We start from the raw sequence: 17,746 nt of genomic DNA on the forward strand, positions 1-17,746 counted from the left end.
GGGGGGTTCAATGAAGCACAATTCTCAGATTGAACGTAGTCGCCTAAACACATTTTTATGGAGAATATGAAGGATTATAAGTGTAATAGTCGAAATACCATGTCAATATAAACTCCTGTGTATCTTGTCTGGAGCTGTGTGATAGTATCTGTCCCTTCTGTGTGCTGCCAGTGGTCCGTTCAAGTACAGCCCCCTGTGACAGTGCTCTAATGTGCGAGTGATTGATACATGACGGGGCTCTCCGCCCGGCTGCACATCAGAACTCGCCCCTGGACATTGTATCTCCGTCTGGGCCGTCTCGCCGCAGAGAGCACTGGTTCACCTGCAGGCTCCACTGATGGGACTGATGGAATAATGAGAGCGGCAGTCATGCTCCGGTGAGGACAGTGAATCAAGTCGCACACATTAAAGTCACACCCCGGAACGTACTATAAAACGCCCAGACTCATAACTTTGCTGGAAACAGGACATCACCAGTTCGTCCATGGAGATGTTGCTGCGTTTTTTTGCGTACGTCAGATAAACAAGCAAAAGTTCTTGTTTGGCCACACTTTAACCTCTTAACTCCCACCTGAACTGAGAGCATTTTCTCCAGTTCAGCTTTACCCAAATCCTGTAGGCCAGTGTAACGCCTCATTTGAAAGCTAAGATCTACAAAACTCATCTAAATGGATCTTTTTCCTCACGTCATCAGATTTTTTTCCCATCATTTTATTTTGGTAGTCAAGTCATTTTTGTAACTTTTTTGTAAAAAATTTGTAATTTTTTTCTCACACTTTTTGTCACATTTTTGTCATTTTTTGTCTTTTTTGTGTCATTTTTTGTCATATTTTTATCACATTTTTATCACATTTTTATCACTTTTTTCATCGTTTTTCGTCTATTTTTTCGTCTATTTTTTCGTCTATTTTTTCGTCCATTTTTTCGTCCATTTTTTCTCACTTTTTTTGTCAAAGTTTTCTCACTTTTTTGTTACATTTTCATCATTGTTTTCGTCTCAGTTCTGTCGCTATTTTCACACCTTTTTTCCAGAAGCTTTTGGATTGGGGTAAAGCCAAACTGGAGAAAATGTGCTCGGTTCAGGCGGGAGTTAAGGGGTTAATGGAACAAAAACCAATGCTCATGTTTTTGCCCAAATAGAAAGAACTATGGTGACATGGTTTAATATGGCATCACAAAAAGCCCCGTGAAAAGTTAACTAGCTCCGTGAAGAAGTGGAGTTTAGCATATGTCACAATGGGAGAGAAGTACATGCTAGTGCTAGTGCATGCCAGCGCAATATCCTCCAAATTGAGGCAAATGGGTGCAATGTGCTGTGGAGAAATACATTATATTTAAAATATGCAACAAAGGAGACACTATTGAGGCACCTTTTTCTACTACATCCCTTAAATGCAACCGGCACAGTGTTATGGACTAGCCCATGCTCTGGCACTACACCGGGTAAGTTCTATTCTTCTGTTAGTCTAGATAGGTTAGTCTAGGTATTGATAAAATATGAGTGTTATTGGCAAGTTAGGCGCTTGCAGAAACTTTGCTGGACGCCGTCACGTGTCCAGCAACGACAGCTCATGAAACCCTTAGCAAATGACATGGCACATGGTAAACTTGGTTTCAGCTCAGTTATCGACTTTAAAAGGGGAAAACTGTCTGTCTATTGGAGAATATCCAGGAAATTTCTGGTAGCAACGGTTGCCATGAGGCATGATTGGACACTGAGTGTTTTGGGGCGGGGTTTTGCGAAAGGTCAACAGCAACATTTGTCTTGGGCCCGCAACAATTCATACTGTGCACACTTGTCTTTCACAAGTTTAACAGACAGCATTAGATTAACTGCACTGAAGAATCATATCAATGTACAAAATTCCAATGTCGGCTAAAAAGAAGTCCTTCAATAAAAGTTACTAAAAGTGCCACTCAAGTTGGAACAAAGCAAGGCAATACTTCATTTTCACTATGCTGGACACTTTGTGAGTCGTACATCATTTTCCTGGGAAGCGCCAGGACTGTCTTTTCATTGATCAAATGGTAAATGGACTCAACTTGTAAAGCGCTTTTCTACCTTGATCAGGCCCAAAGCGCTTTACAGTAAGGAACCAGTCACCCATTCTCTCTCCCATTCATACACCAGTGTACACAGACACTAGAGGCAAGGGGGGTGAAGCGTCTTGCCCAAGGACACAATGACAGTAGGCACCTTCAGGAGGCGGGATTCGAACCCCTGACCTTCCGATCATGAGACGACCCGCTCTAGCAACTGCACTTTGTGATGGAATCTCTTTTCTTCCAACTATTTTCATTGCCACACTCTTTTATAGAGAACGCACCAAACCAGGCAGATAGCGGAGGCAGAATGATGCTTGTTGTAATTTTGGCGTGACCCAGATGTGTGCAGTGGTCCTCCCGCTCCCTGGTCCCTGCTCCCCGGTTTGAGACGTGCTGTAAAGCTGCCTACAGTTCCAGTGAAAAGCTAATGATGTCCTGAGAGAGCGGTAGGTTTGTGTCGGGCCAAGGCTGTGCTTTCATAATGAGCACAAATCCATTTCCTAAATGCCGGGAGGTGATGCCTGCGGTTGGAACAGAATTGTAATTGGGTAAAATATTTTTACTTTAACTTTTCAAGCAAAAGTCTGTCTTTTCACCATCTTTCATTGATGTGAAGAATAGGAAGAAAAACATAACATACATTCAAGAGGAAACTGAGAGTCCAACATGACAGCGATGTTTATATTTCATGGAAGCTTTCAAGAGAATTAGGGCTGAAACAACTAATCGATTACTAAAATAGTTGTCAACTATTTCAGTCATCGATTAATCGACTAAAATAGAGCAAAAAAGACATGGAAATTATGTGTTTTGAATGAAAACCTACTTTGTTTTTAAAGTTAGGGTCTGCAGTGTTTTGTACATTGTAAATTTCATAAATATCTGTCTTTGTCTCGTCCAATCAGAAAGCAGAATTAGTACAAAGAGCCTCCCACAAACGTTTACTTTAAGTTTACTCCATCAACATGTCCTCAAGCGGCGCCACTTTAGCTTATGTGATAAAAAAAAATGAAGAAATACAATTTCCATGCACCTTTCACAGCCAAGCGATTAATCGATTAATCGATTCATTGGAAAAAATAATCGGTAGATTAATCGATTACCAAAATAATCGTTAGTTGCAGCCCTAAAGAGAATGTACTTTTGTGGGATAAGAAGACTTCTGTGGTGCTTTAGCTGCTATTAGCCACATACAGCTACATCGTGACACAACACAACAGCTCAGAGTTGGCCCTAAGGCCTGGTTTCTTTGTTTAGTCCAAGTGTTCATATTGTTCCAGATTAAACCTTGTTAGCGTTGCAGCTACTGTTTGGACTTGGATTTAGTTGCTGCTGTAGGAATAGTCCACTTTCTCCCTTATTAGGCCTAATTCAAATGAATCTTAACATTCTGATTTTAATTCTGAATCGTCTAAATAAATCCGAATGCACCAAACAAGGCTGTGCATAGTAATGCAGGGTACAATGTTGGTGCAGGCAGGGCCATGAAAATGAATAGAAAATATTATGCGCTTCCCCGACCACGCACAGTGGAGGAGGAAGAGGAAGTGCAGGCTTTCAGCATTACATCCACACAGCAGGGGAAACACAGTGTGAACCCATAGGCTCCGGCTGTACATTGGACGATACAAACCTGTCACTGAAGCCACATCGGTGCAAAGTGATTCATTCTTTTGTCTAATTAAACAATAGCATGGTGTTTCTCTTTTCGCAGTGGGAGGGTCTTGCTTTGCCCTTTTTGCCCTTATAATTAGAACATTCATTTAGCTACAGCCTCGGGATCATATTGAATCCAATCAGATCAGCCTTCTTGAGTAGATAAGCTTTTGGATTGTGATTTCTTTACCCGACCACGATCTTTGGCAGTTTCCGTTGGAGTTCGTCTGCATGGGGGGTGAGTTGTAGCTCTTCAGATCATTATGTTCCCGTCAGTTTGACATGTATAGGGCTGCACATACTGTAGCGGCCAATTAAAAGTCAGCGTGGCTCAGTAACAAGCGCCGAGTGCCGCAGCAGCATGTGTTGTGGTTCGCTGATGGATGCCGCGGCTTTAAAGCACCACTTAAACAGTTTCTGGAGCGGAGCGGGGAATTGTTGCTCGAATCTTGCATTTTAGGACTCCTGCGGAAAAACGACTACTTATCTAAACAGTATTTGGAGTTTTATTTGCTTTAGCTGCAAAGGTTTAACTTCAAATAATGTCAAACAGGCCGCAAATAATAACATTTATCATTAGAAAATTGTGTTGTCACTGCTTACAATTCTCAGTTAGTCTAATAGTAAGACACACAAACAAACTTGTCAAATTTTATTATTATTGTCGGAAATAAACAAATATTCAAAGAACCTTTAGTTGAAATAAGTATTATTCAAAAAATAACTTTGCCGTTTCAAAAACACAAAAAATGTGCCCCATTTCACCCTCTGTTGTTCATTACTGTTATACTACATGGTCTAACACATCAGAAGCTGTCCTGAAACCACCAAGATCCCTATTTAAGAAAACAAAAAGCCTTTACGGTGTCATTATTGTAGCATTTTAAGGAAGTATAATATTCTGGACCTTGATAGCTATCAAATATTTATGGATGCTTGCCTCATTTTTTAAGTTTTAAATGGTCTCGCTCCTCCTCCGGTAGCAGATTTCATAAGTAAAAAAGCTAGTGATCGAGTAATTACCAGAGCATCGTCCAGAGGCGATGTAATGTTCAATGGCGCGGGACTAAATTTGGTCAAATGGTGCAGTCCATCCTAGAGGCTCATGGTCATGGAACACACTGCCAACCCAAGTCAGGAACTGTGGCACCTATTTTACTTTTAAAAGTGCTCTGAAACATTGGTTGAAAACTAACCAGACATGCACACACAGGTAGATAATCCCTTTTTTGGAGCATTGGGGGCGTCTTTGAGGCTGGTTGTGTGTTGTCCTTGAAATGTCACATGCATTGTGTGTATACTTCTTCTGTATATTGTCTAAGTTAATGTTTGCTGATCTTACCTGCCTTAGGACAACGGATGAAAATTAGCCACTGTGCTAACCCCCGGCATATTCACATTGATGCTGTTTGCTGACATGTTGATTAATATGTACTGTCCTAATTCAAATAAATAAATTCAAAATGAATAAATAAAACAAATGCGATTGAATTCTCCAGGTTCTGAGCGTCACAATGACATACAGAATGTCCATATTCACTGAGATGTAGTCGGTGAAAGTTGTGTTTTAAATAGTGCGAGCCAAAACAGGTATCGGTTCAGTATCAGATATTTGTAGCCAATACCCAATATCGTATTTATCGGCTCCGATATTCGATACCAGTGTCAGATCGATGCATCCCTAGCTGCAGTATTTTCCCTCCAATCACCAGTAACAATGGTAAATATCAAAGAACTTGTTATTTCTGTTTTTGGGGAGGCTGCAACTCGTGACACAATTGGACTGAAGCCACACACGTAATAAATGTTTGGTGCGGTGTCTTTAAACATGCAGGTAGTCCATTTCTCAGACCGATTCTTAACGTTCTCTACTCCCTACACGTAAACTCTCAGTTTATCCGCCGAGTGCGGTTGGCAGATACACTGGTGCTGCTTCCTACAGTGTCAGCAGCAGCAGGAGTGTTTCCTACTAAAATGCGTGCGCTCGTCGCTGACAGTTTAAGGCAGAAAATAACCGGTCTCTGCGGCGCTAACAGTGGTTCGCGGCTCGACGGGGCGCCTGTTTAAGTCATTAATCTGCAACAAACACGGAGCATCGTCTGAGGAGGGTGTTTGTGCTGCGGCGCCGCGTGTCGTACTGCGCCGCCAACAAGTGAACGCAGTCAGAAGTCAAGAGCCAGGCATTCACACTCCTAATAAGGCATCATCCAGCAAATTGTGTTTTGTTGCTTCCCAAAAAACTTTAGCTGTCGGCGGAAAAAAGCAAAAAAACAAAAAACAAAATGTGGCTTATTGGAGAAGTATGTGGAGAAGTATGTTTATTTTGTCCATGAGAAAATGAAGCAAACGTTTTTTTTTACTTTTCTCTCAAACCATTTTTTCTCTGCAGCAATGCATATTTTTTGACCTCACTATCAGCCAAAGTGTGGCTCTAAGATGGAGATGTACAGCTGGCTGTGACCACGCTGCTCTCGACGGTGTTGATACATTTATTTAAGAAAGTGGCTGTATTCTGCCTTTACTAGTGTGTATGAACTAGCTTTACATAGCTAGCAGTCTCCAATAAAGCACCAGGAAGTGTCTTGCTGTTTTGGTGTGATTTACTGGAAGGACTGTAAAACTACAGTCAAACGATCACATTAGCGAGCGATTAGCACAAAACTAATGTACATGGAAAAAGCCATAGGGATGCTAACGGTAGTAGCGCCTAATATATTCTTACAAATTAAAAAAATACTTTTTTTGGTGTCTAATAGAAGATAAGATTGCTATAATTTGAATACTTACAGACATATATTTTTGTAGGGCCAAAATAAAATGTTGCAGGCAGAATCACTGTGGAGTTTGACTTTTTGTGGGATTGCATAACTAAAAAACAAAACTCAAAACGCAAAAAACTCTTCTCACACAGTACAGGCTGGTTTGTTTACTGTACTGCTCACTGCACTGTTCCTTACACTGACTGGAATACAGTGTATTCCAGTCAGTGTATCCCCCCCCCCCCCCCCGTTTTCCTGTCCTTTTTCCCGGGCTGAACATAACAGAACTGCATGTGAGACTTGTGCGTTAAGTTCACCTTTCTTTTTATCGAGAGGACCAGTCTGAGCCGTGTCTTTGTTTGTACATTTTGTCCAGAACTTTTAGTATTCATGTGGGTAGTGACTTGGTGTTAGAGGACTATGTTTCTGACGGTAACCTGTCTCTCTCTTTCTAGGACGTACTGGAGTCGCTGCGTTTACCTGGCCCATCATGCCCGTTGCCTTGACGACAATACGGGACAGGAAGTGAACGCTACGCTGCCCGAACGGCCACCTGCTGGGATGAACATGCCACTGCACCAGATCTCTGTCATTCCCCGAGATGTCAGCTCGTCACGGATCACGGGCAACGGCAAGACCAAGGACAAGGACAAGGACAAGCAGGTAGGAGCCATCGTTTCAGGGAATAATATTCGACGTGCTGAGCCTTGGGATATTTTTTAGGCTTAAATACCCTGTAGTAATTGGTGGATTGCAGACTTTTCTTTCTTCTTTTTTTGTATTTTGTTGACATTTTGGACCTTGGATCGTTTTTTTCCACCGCCTGCGTAAAATTGCTTTGGGAAATTCTCTGGCAATTTCACATGCGGCTTCTACCTCAAGGCTATCTCTCCGAAAATAAATGGGCAATTTGGTTTTGTTATGTCGCGTTGGTGCAAAGAGAACTGCTGTGCTCTTTGAAGAAACTATACTTTTATTTATTTAGTGGAGTCTCTTTTTGCTGTTTTTTTTTGACAGCCTGGTGTGAAGTGGTTGGAGCTGGACGTATCTGGAGGCATTTTAGAAACAATATATTTGATCTAAGTACATTGTGAATATGTTGGCGGGCTGATGGTATAACTGAATGCACACAAGTATTAAAGTGTGTATATTCTGTATAGTTGTGGTCTATAAACTGGAGATCGACCGATAAGGGTTTTTCCAAGGCCGATGCCGATTATTGGGGATTATTAGTGCCTGATGCCGATATGCTTGGCCGATATTTTTGACGAATATCTTTGGCCGATTTCTCCAAATGTTTGGTCTGTGATTGAATCATAGTTTCTGTCCTAGCTTTGATCAGCTGCCGCTAGCATTAGCATCCGACCGTTAGCATTACCATACTGTTGCAGTGGCATTTTGCGCAGTGAGGGTAAAACCAACTGAGCGATTAAATTCTCCAGGTTTTGTGCTTCAAAATGACATGCATCATGCCCATTTTGACTGAGATTTAGTGACACCTGTATTTAATAAACTTGGAGCTAATAGCGGTGTCCATGGTTAACCGATTAACTATTAAAAATTGCGTAACCGTAATTGGTTAACTGGCGTCTATAATTTGCAGTCCATCCATCCATCCATTTTCTTCCACTTGTCCGTTGCCGGGTCGTATCACATTGCACCAGCCCCTATGGCTCCTCCTACAGGTGGTGGGTCCACAGAAGGACGGCTTCTCAATTAATCGGGCCTGTTGGTCTCTTATAAGGGGCTTCTGAACCTCTCTTTGTCTGACCCGTCACCGAGGACCAGTTTGCCATGGGAGACACTACCGGGGGCACAAAGGTAATTTGCAGTGCCATTGAAAATACTTGTTATACATTTTTGCACCACCAGAGACCACCAGAGCGCTCCCAGACATTTGTTCACGAGAAGTAGTCATTGCGCATGGCTAGGTAGTTTTCATTATGAAGCGGGCCAAAAACAGCACTTAACAACCGAAAACTGTATACTTCAAATACAACTTTGTCATTGTAACATCTCAACAGCCGACACCCGGGCATCACGCGCACTAATGGTAAACCGAGTATTAAGCGCTAAGGGCCTCGGTTAACGGTTAATGAAAAACTTGAAAACATGCAGCCCTTGTAGCTAACCAATTTTCTCTCTTCAATGCAAAAAACAGGAAGTCTATCTCGCCCGTCAACCTCTACTACTTTAGTTTACAGTTTGTAAATTTGTAATATAGCTTCAGGAACTGAGACTGTGTTGGTCTTGCAATAAAAATTGGATGGGAGCAAAACCATCCCAGGGTGCTGAGGGCGCTGGATGCAAACTATCCACCAGGGGGTGCTGCAGCGCCCTCAGCACCCCCTGGTGGATAGTTTGCATACTGCATACAATATTAATAAATGGGAAATAATCACAGAAAAAGCGTCTTTTTCTGAGCTAACCGCATGCTAACAAATCAGTGGTGCTGTGATGAACACGGTTTGAGAGCGTTGTTTACCCTTTTCATGATTTGAAATCTCTGTGGGATACGACAGTGGCTCTGAAGCACATGGGAACCAGGGCTAGTGAGGAGTTTCATCAAACAGCAACTCTGTGGCGCCGCAGTGGACACACTTTGAGCACAGACTTGCTTAGAAACAAAATCCGTTGTTGGAATATGGGGTTAAATAATGTGGAGGACAGTTTTGTGTTCTTTCTGTGACGAAATATAACCCAGGGAGCGGTGCATCTGTAGAAGAAGAAAGAACAGCATGGTTCAATGGTTGGATTTTGCATTTAAAGGGTGGGTATAATTTTTTTGCAGGTATTTGGTTATAGTCTCTAACACTTCTTTATCACTATCTCACACTTTGTTGGTTGGTAAAATCTAGGCCTATCAGTTAGTATGAGCATGAGCAGGTAATCAAACCCTTAGTATCGGCCTGGGAATCGGAAATATAAAAAAGCTGGATGCATCATGGGGCGACAGTGGCACAGATGGTAGAGCGGGTCGTCTCATGATCGGGAGGTCGGGGGTTCGAATCCCACCTCCTGAAAGTGCACATTGTCGTTGTGTCCTTGGGCAAGACGCTTCACCCACATTGCCCCCAGTGTCTGCGTACATTGGTGTATGAATGAGAGTATGAATGGGTGAGTGGATCCTTGCTGTAAAGCGCTTTGAGTGCCTAATGTAGGTGGAAAAGCGCTATATAAGTTGAGACCATTTACCATCATTTGTTTTGCCCGCGGCCACTCGCTCCCACTCAGGTTGTCAAAAATGGTGCCAGAGGAACTCAAATCTTTGTCATAAAACGTCTTATTACATTCCACTCTTCACATGTCTGACAGCTCCACTGTAGAGTGTGCTCAAAAAAGTGGAGCTGGGAATGCCAAGCGGACTTAAAAAAAAAAAAAAAAGCCATTTAGTCAAACTCAGCCAGGGGTATCAATCTCCGTTAACACATATATAATGAAACCACAACTGCGAGCCACTGGTTTCCAAAATGGCCTCCAAACAAACAACGGAGTTCTCGTTTGAATTTGTAAAAAAAAAAAAAAAATCTGTTGCGTTTGTGCGTCCACTCCCGGGCCAAAGGGGTAAAAATCTTCTCCAACCCGGCTTTGCTTCATTAAAAGATAAAAAGTCCCACGTCGGTAATTTTTTTGTGAAAGAGGCGAAATTGGTGCAAGTGTGTTGGCGTTATCAGGGCGTGCAGCAAATGGGGGAATGTGCTGAAGTCGAGCTTGGAATAGTAATTAGTGAACTGCTGCTTTATTTTTTATTTTTTTAGGGAGGACAAATATCTTTTCAGAGCTTTTTTATTTCAACCAGGTTAAGGACTCACCTGTTCCGACGGTCTTGTAGCGCCTCAGACTGTGCATCTTTGAGGTCCCGAGCAGATGAATCACCTAACAGGGTTAACAGAGAGCCCACTTTCAACACTGGAAAATGAAGGACACTTTCTTCCATTTCTAGCCTGTTACAATGTTGTTATCTCATCAAAAACAAATCTGGAGATGCGTTTCGACCCACTTGCGCATCTTTGAGTAATCTTTGGATCTTTCCTCAAGACCGGCAGCTCCTCAAAAGCTCCTCCTTCCCTTTCATCGTGCAGTCTTGTGTGGCGGTTCCACGTAGCACGCTTCAAAGTACTCACGTGAGGGTTTCCACTCAGTAATGGACCGCAGTTGTCACGGATGCACACGCTAGAATACAAGGCAAGGCAAGGCAAGTTTATCTGTAGGGCACAATTCATACACAAGGCAATTCAAAGTGCTTCACAGTTGCATAAATACAAGAAAGCAAATGGAATCAATAAAAACATTACTGAAGGAAAAACAGAACGGTTTTGTGAGCCGCGATGAGAACAATGTGGACAAACGGAGTTTTGGTGGAATTATTCAGAAGAGCCAAGGCAAATGCCACAAGTAAGAAGCAGCTAAAAGACGACTATGAAGGTAAAACACGTGCTAATATTATGCTAACACCAGCTAAAGTTGTGCAAACAGCGGCTAAGTGCAGTTTCAACAGCCTTTTGGTTTTGCGGAAAAATAAATCCATGACCTGCCTGTTTTATCAAGGGCTGTCCTCTCTCCACTGGCCAATCAGAGGCAAGAGACAAGGGGTGGAAGGAGTTTATGGTGAGATTGCTTGAAAATCAGGAAGTGAAACTGCAGGATATAATTTGTTTTTGCTGATTTACGTATCGTGATAAAGATATGTTTGACATTATTTCCTTTAAATTCCTCCCTCTGGGAAATGCTGTTGAAATCAGGTGTCAGTTCCTCTTTCTGGTGGGTTCACATGAGGTTTAAAGCACATTCTGGGCTGTATGATGTGTAAGGTCAGTGGACTAGTAATGCTATAATTGCAGTTATTACAGTTCATTAACCCCAGCTTTTTTTATGTATTGTATGTACTTTGTTTAGTATTACAACATCTACAGTATGTCCTGTATCCAATGGGTCAGACAAAGGCAAAACCTATCCAAAAGAGGAGATGCACTGTGGCAGTGTCAAAGCGAAAGCAACTGTTTGGTGTTATGTAATGTCTGCATCAATAACTGACCCAACGCTATCAATAATAATCAATGTCATTTTTACTGCCGCATTCAACGCCCTGTGCTGGAATTCTGAATATGCCAGCATTAAACTAATCAAATCTGCTCTCAGCGTGATCTTAAAATGCACCCAGAAAACCATATTTGTCCTTATTAAACAAAGTGTGCCCAACAGGATTAAAGCGGTCACGCTGAGGTTAGCCGTCCTTCCTGGGGACACGCTCTGATGTCTGCTAGTGTTTGCCGTTTTTTTTTCCTTCTTTTTCGGCTGTAGCCCGTGTCCTGTGGTGCGCGTTTAGCTCCTGGCAGCGCTCCTGTCGTCTCGTCCGCGGGGACAGTGGATGAACAGAGCTAACTCCTGTTCCCCCTGGGGGCCAGGCGCACCAAACGTGGAGAGACAGAGGCAGAAAGCAGGGCCGCGCTTTGAATGCTAAGCAGTTCAGCGGGTTTGGCCGGCGCCTTGAGTCCGCCTGGTAGACGCTGGAAAACATTGGGCTTATTTTGAATTTTCTTATAAAAGTATCATTTTTGTCTGAGGTTTAAAGCGCGATGCTGCAGAGAGTTGGACTAAAATTTGTGTTGTGATATTGGGCTATACAAAACAACTTGATTGATGAAATTAATGTTTCTTAATGGTGAGACACAGAAGGTGAAAACACATTTTTTTCACGCAGTGGTCAATGTTTAGATTTTTAGACACTTTTCTCCCTTAAAGTGCACACATTATTTTGTAAATATGACTTATTTAGATGGATAACATCTACTGCAATTAATAATTTTCATTTATTTCAGTGAAGCAGCAAATTAATGAAGAAATGTTTTGCCGAAAGGTTATTTTAATTTTTATTTTGAAGCTACTGACAGGAAGTGACATAATTAAAGGTAAAGTTCCACTGCAGTTTGACTCATTTCAAATCAAATGTCCGTGAGAGTAAATACTACGCTGACAGAAAAGACAAAGTGAGAGAGGGATATTGTACATCCATTTACGCAATTGAGATCATTTTTTGTTCAAAATGAAGCTAAATTCTCTCAGAATCAAACCTTTTTCTGAAAAACATCATTAAAACTAACTTTCCTTTGAAATTAACATTGAAATTCTAGTCAGTTTCACATTCTTTTTTAATCTGAAATAATCCGAAGTACCCCCTGCTAAGTGCTCAAGGGGTCCCCGTACCCCTGGTTGGGAAACACGGACTCAGATGATAAGGATGTTCATCCACATTGTGCTGTATCCACATAGTCCACTCCAATCACATTCGTGTTTGTTTTTGCACCTTATCTGCCTGTTTTCTAATTGCTTTTGTGCTTAAACATGCTGATGAGAGCATCATTAAAATATCAGAGCCTTAAGGAAGAGCAACATGGACGATCCCCACGCTCCTCCAGCTCTGAGTGGTAAACATCTTCCTGCATAGCACTGCCTACACTGCATGACTGTCTATTATGTTGTTCCTATATTTATATTGGCCACACTTGCGTAGCCCCATCTGTTGTTTGTGTTCACGCTCTGTAGCTGCACAGAAGAGCAGTTCCTTCTTCATGCACTTCTTTAAGAGTGATCACACAGGAAACAGGTGTCTGCAACTTAAACATCGAACACTAGTTTGGCCTCATCCACAAACAATGTCTGTGGAGCTTTTTCCACTTAATCTGACTCATCTGGTCTCATACCTAAAGCCATTCAGTGATCACTTACTTAAAATAAAAAAATAAAATCTGTTTTAAAGTCTATTCTGTGACCGATAGGAAGCCAGTGCAGCGACCTTAGCACTGGACTAATATGGTCCTATTTCTGGAAGCACTGCAGTTGTTCTTACCGTCGTCTAATCTTCAGTTTTCTTCTGCTTAATCCGGTTCCAGGTCACAGTGCTGTTCTGGAGGGATCCCGAAGCGTTTCCAGGCCAGTTCAGAGACATAGTCCTGTCAGCATGTCCTAGGTCTTCCCTGGGGTTCTCCTCCCTGTGGGATGTACCCAGAACACCTTAGAACACCTTTGAGTTTGTCAATGTTTCTAAAAATACTGCTACTTTAATGATTTCATTTGGTTGTTAGTCAGGTCTGAGTCGATTGAGTTGGGGATGTTTCGCTTTGTTCTTGTGGGAACAGCGTGACAAGTAAACCCAATCTTGAGTGGTCTTTATAGGAGTTGTGCATTTTCTAGGAAAATGAAACATGAGGAAACAACCCATCCACTGAAGTTGTTTACAGTTTCACTCAGTGAGCATGTCTTTGTCATGCTCTGATGCCGGAAAAGACGGGTTTGAAGAGCCATTCGCATGAACAAAGTGCTCAGTAGGTCTTTGAAGAAAGGAGACATGTCTCAGTCGCCCACCCCTGTTGAGACTGGGCTGCCGCTGCTGCTTGACAAAAATACCCCTCTCTCAAACCATCTTTCCTTCACTACGGAGAACACTTGATGACTGAGAACCTGCACTAACAGTCTGAAGTTGAAGGACAACACCTTCTCTTTGTTTCTTTCAGCCAAAGACAATTATTTCAGTTCTGCCTGTGAAGTTGCCTTGCATCCAGCCCGTTTTTCAACTTAAAGTACAAATACAGAAGCAAAACACTTTCTTAAACCAGCACTGTGGCACATTTGAGCAAAATCTATGAAATGGCTAAAATCATGTGCATAATTTTGCTACGTAGTTTTTCTATGAACCTTGATCATTTCTGCTCAGAACCTCAATCTCTCTTCTCTTTGAAAAAAAAAAAAACACATAAGAAAACATCAAATATTCACAGACGCTGTAAGGCTCTCTGTTCATCCTGCTCAGATTGACATCTTCTGTCTTCTGGCATGCAGAGAGATGCATTGTGGGTACCAGATGGCAGTCTCAAACCCATATGTTGTTTGTGCAAGAAATAGGAATTGTATCGCTTTCTGTTTAAAGATTTGTTTCATTTCCATTCCCAAAAAGGCTCTTATAAAACACAACATGTCAACTATATCATACAAAAGATGGAGATTATTATTAATTTACGGTGTCCTCTTCACTTTGTTGGTCTGAAATCGCTTGTGGAAGTCTTCCTCTTACCGCCACACCTCACCTCTGCCCTTCTCTCCTCTGTTCTACGAGTGTTCCCGGCCTGAAAGTGGTAGCGTGCATTGATTTCTGCCCTGACCCCCTGTTGTTGGTGTCATTCCATCAGTCTGCGGCAACAAAGCGGAAGATAAGCGTCGAGTAGTAATCTTGCCCCACAGAGGCGAAGGTGAATTGGGCTGCTTCAACGCTGACTTCACAAACTGTATGTGTCCAAGAGAGAAGACGTCTACGGGGCGAAAAAAAAGCGGCACTGGAAGCATGAGTAGAAGCCATGAAAATGTACGTATGGCTTTTCGTGGGCATGTTGCACCTAATTTACCATTTCAAATTGCCGGTGTTCCAGTTTTGAGACCCTCCTGGCAGCCAATCATCTACCTCGGTCCTGCTTTTAAGCCTCTAGCAATCATGGTTCGTTCGCTTCCCAGTTGCGCTGCGACCCGCCTCCGCCCCATCTACGCCTCTTCCATCCACGGCCCCTACCTGCTGCATCTTCACAGAGTTAGATCCCTAACTCCAACCTGTCCAACCATACTGACTTCAGTGTCTACCGCCGGGGTCGGAATATACATGTTACTAAATCTTCCTAATTGCTGCTTTTGTCTGTCTGAGTCTATCCAGGTTGAAACGCTTTGTGCCGTAAATGAGCCCCATTGTGCCCTCTGGGACCAGGCTATGAAGAAGAGATTAGTTTCCTGTCTCGAGAAGCCCTTCTGACCCGCTCAGCCTCTTGTTGACTGGACAGCAGAATAAGGACACGTGACAGCCCCAGTCTGAGCGCTGATTGGCTAACTCATTCTCGAAGTATCATCTTTAAAAGTTTCTCACATTTATATGAAGTCAAATAACAGTCAGGGGTCCCCAGCTGGTGGACCTGGGTCCAGATCCGGACTCCAAAGTGAATGAAAAAATTAAAAAATGTTCAGCTCTGCTATGTAAATAGACAACCCTGGATGTTGAATGTTACGTAAGAAAAGTTTGCAGACCTTGAGTTGATTAAGTTGTTGTAAATAATTGGTTGTGACTTACTTTTACTTTTGAATGCACCAGGGCCACAACCATAGACACCAGAATAGCAATGGACTAAGTCTTCTACAATAGGATTCATGCTAGCAATTTAGTTAGGCTTTTGGAGCCAGCTCCCATATTAGAATAGGAAAGGAAAAGAAACGGTAGAGAAAAGAAAAAGGAAATAGGACGATGATGAGTTCAACATGACAAGCCTGTGTTCAATAATGACTTAAAGAGGCAAAAAAAAAAGTTTTGATGGAAAGTCCATCAAAGCAATGGACTTCTGGTGCCTGCCCCTATTTCCTATTAGGCTTCAGCAGCTGATTACTACGTCCATATTGTTCAGACTCTACGTCCACAACAAGGTTTTCAGCAAGTTGAGACACTGCTTAACCACCTTCCTCTGTCTTCTCCCGGCCGTTTGCTGGACAGAAGTGTGCACTTCGGTTTATTGTGCAAAATGTTTTGTTTCCGTGTAAAAGCAGATTTGGAGAAATTGTGATGGATGCATTTTCCCAGAGGCCAATGCCGTGTGAACAGCACCTAAGCTGAAATCCATTGGCTTTTACAGAAATGTTCTATGGCGCCAAAATTAAGGGTGGGTATTTTTTTTCCGGACATTCGTTTACTGTAGCTAAGTTAAGTCCCTGCCCTATTTTTAAAGCTCTGTGAATTTTAGCACTCAGCTGTAGTTGCTAATGTTCTCAAGTTACAAGTTGGCATAAATCAACACTATCTTTTTTCACTCGCTTTTATCCACTTTCTTCACTGAACAGAATGAGCTGTATCCCCAGAAGATAAAAGTGTGTTACAGTGTGATGTGTGGTGGGCGCTTGGTTCAGATTAGGTCTCCACAAACTGCAGTGCTAGCGATCTGCGCCAAGGCCAATAGTTTTTTTTTTATGACTTCAATGGTTCAGTGAGTCGGGGCAGTTAGGGGCATTTCAGTTCATATAGTAAAGGCTGTATCCAATTCTCTGTCTCTGTCCGGCTGTGTAAGAACAGGGATGGAGTGTCTGAAAATATAGCCCTTTAACGAGATTTTCAAAATCGATACCAGGGCTGCACAACAATCCAAATTATGAGTTGAAGCTATATCCATATCGCAGGAAGCCACAATAAATCGCCAAAATCCCAGCGGTCTTGCACCTGGCTGAGGGTTACACATTTTTTGTGAACACAGCCCGAAAAAGTTATAATGAGCAACAGCCGGACTTTCTAAAATAAAGACTTGCTACATACCACATGTAAAATAATAAATTGCTTAAAGCAGTAACTTGTTTACCTTAATAAATCCGTGGTCCCTCTGGGGATAATACAAGTGTTAATGGGAAGATTGGGGGGTCTTTTATCTCCTCCTGGTGTCTCTGGCCAGAAAACCACAATTGCAACTTTCCTGCCTCCTGGTCGGAGTTGCAATACACACTAATGGAATCGCGAAGAAGAAGCTAACAGGCTAATGGGCAAAGCTTACTTTGGGCTAGCACCACTAACAGTATTTACAGCCAAGTTTGAGTGTAAGAAATGATCTCCATTGTGTAATTGGATAAATAACTACAGTTTGAAACAGAGAGGTTCTTTACAAGTTGTAAGCGATTATCCAACAGCTTCATGTTCTTTGCCATGTACTGTTTAGATATACTGTAACTGTATTTACTGTATATTAACTCCAAGCTAATTCCATAGGAATAAAACACAAACAGGAAACAGTCATCACCCTTCTAATTTAGCATCATGTTGCTATGCAATATTATGTGTGATTGAAGAAACTTAGTTACTTTACTCTCTACTTTCTTAGTTAGAATGCATTTTACTTTATTTGGTACATTCAGCAGCTGCCGACTTGTGAAACTAGTCTTTTGTCCATGTGGAGTTACTGTAGTTTGGGTAGGGCAACCACTAGGGGGCACTACATTAGCAGTTTGCATGAAGTATTACGACCGATGTCCCTCCGTCGTCCCCCATGCGAACTCTCAAACACACTCTCATTCATCCTGCCTTATTGTATATGTTTTTTGTGTTCTTAGCTCATGTCATGAGCAAGACAATAACAGTAGATAGCACTTTGTTGTCAGCACAGAGTGCTGAATGAACCTTACTATTGTTATCTTTAGCCGACACAAACTGAAAATAGTGAGTTATTTCCATCTCTCTCCTCCCTCCGTTGTGTACGTTTGTGCTGTAGCCACAGCCTATCACA

General features: G+C 42.2%; 1 protein-coding gene across 2 annotated transcripts in view; it reads left to right on the plus strand.

Annotated features, from left to right (window-relative positions):
* The window catches only part of marchf8 (membrane-associated ring finger (C3HC4) 8), a 218,933-nt gene that overhangs the window by 54,653 nt on the left and 146,534 nt on the right, over positions 1–17,746 (plus strand). For both annotated transcript variants that reach the window (XM_079559978.1, XM_079559977.1), the window contains exon 2: positions 6,917–7,124. In XM_079559978.1, the coding sequence (XP_079416104.1) occupies positions 7,023–7,124 (102 nt within the window). In that variant the 5' untranslated portion in view covers positions 6,917–7,022. The remainder of the gene's footprint in view (positions 1–6,916; positions 7,125–17,746) is intronic.

This window comes from Gobius niger (assembly GCF_951799975.1).
Source record: "Gobius niger genome assembly, chromosome: 7".
Classification (NCBI taxonomy): domain Eukaryota; kingdom Metazoa; phylum Chordata; class Actinopteri; order Gobiiformes; family Gobiidae; genus Gobius; species Gobius niger.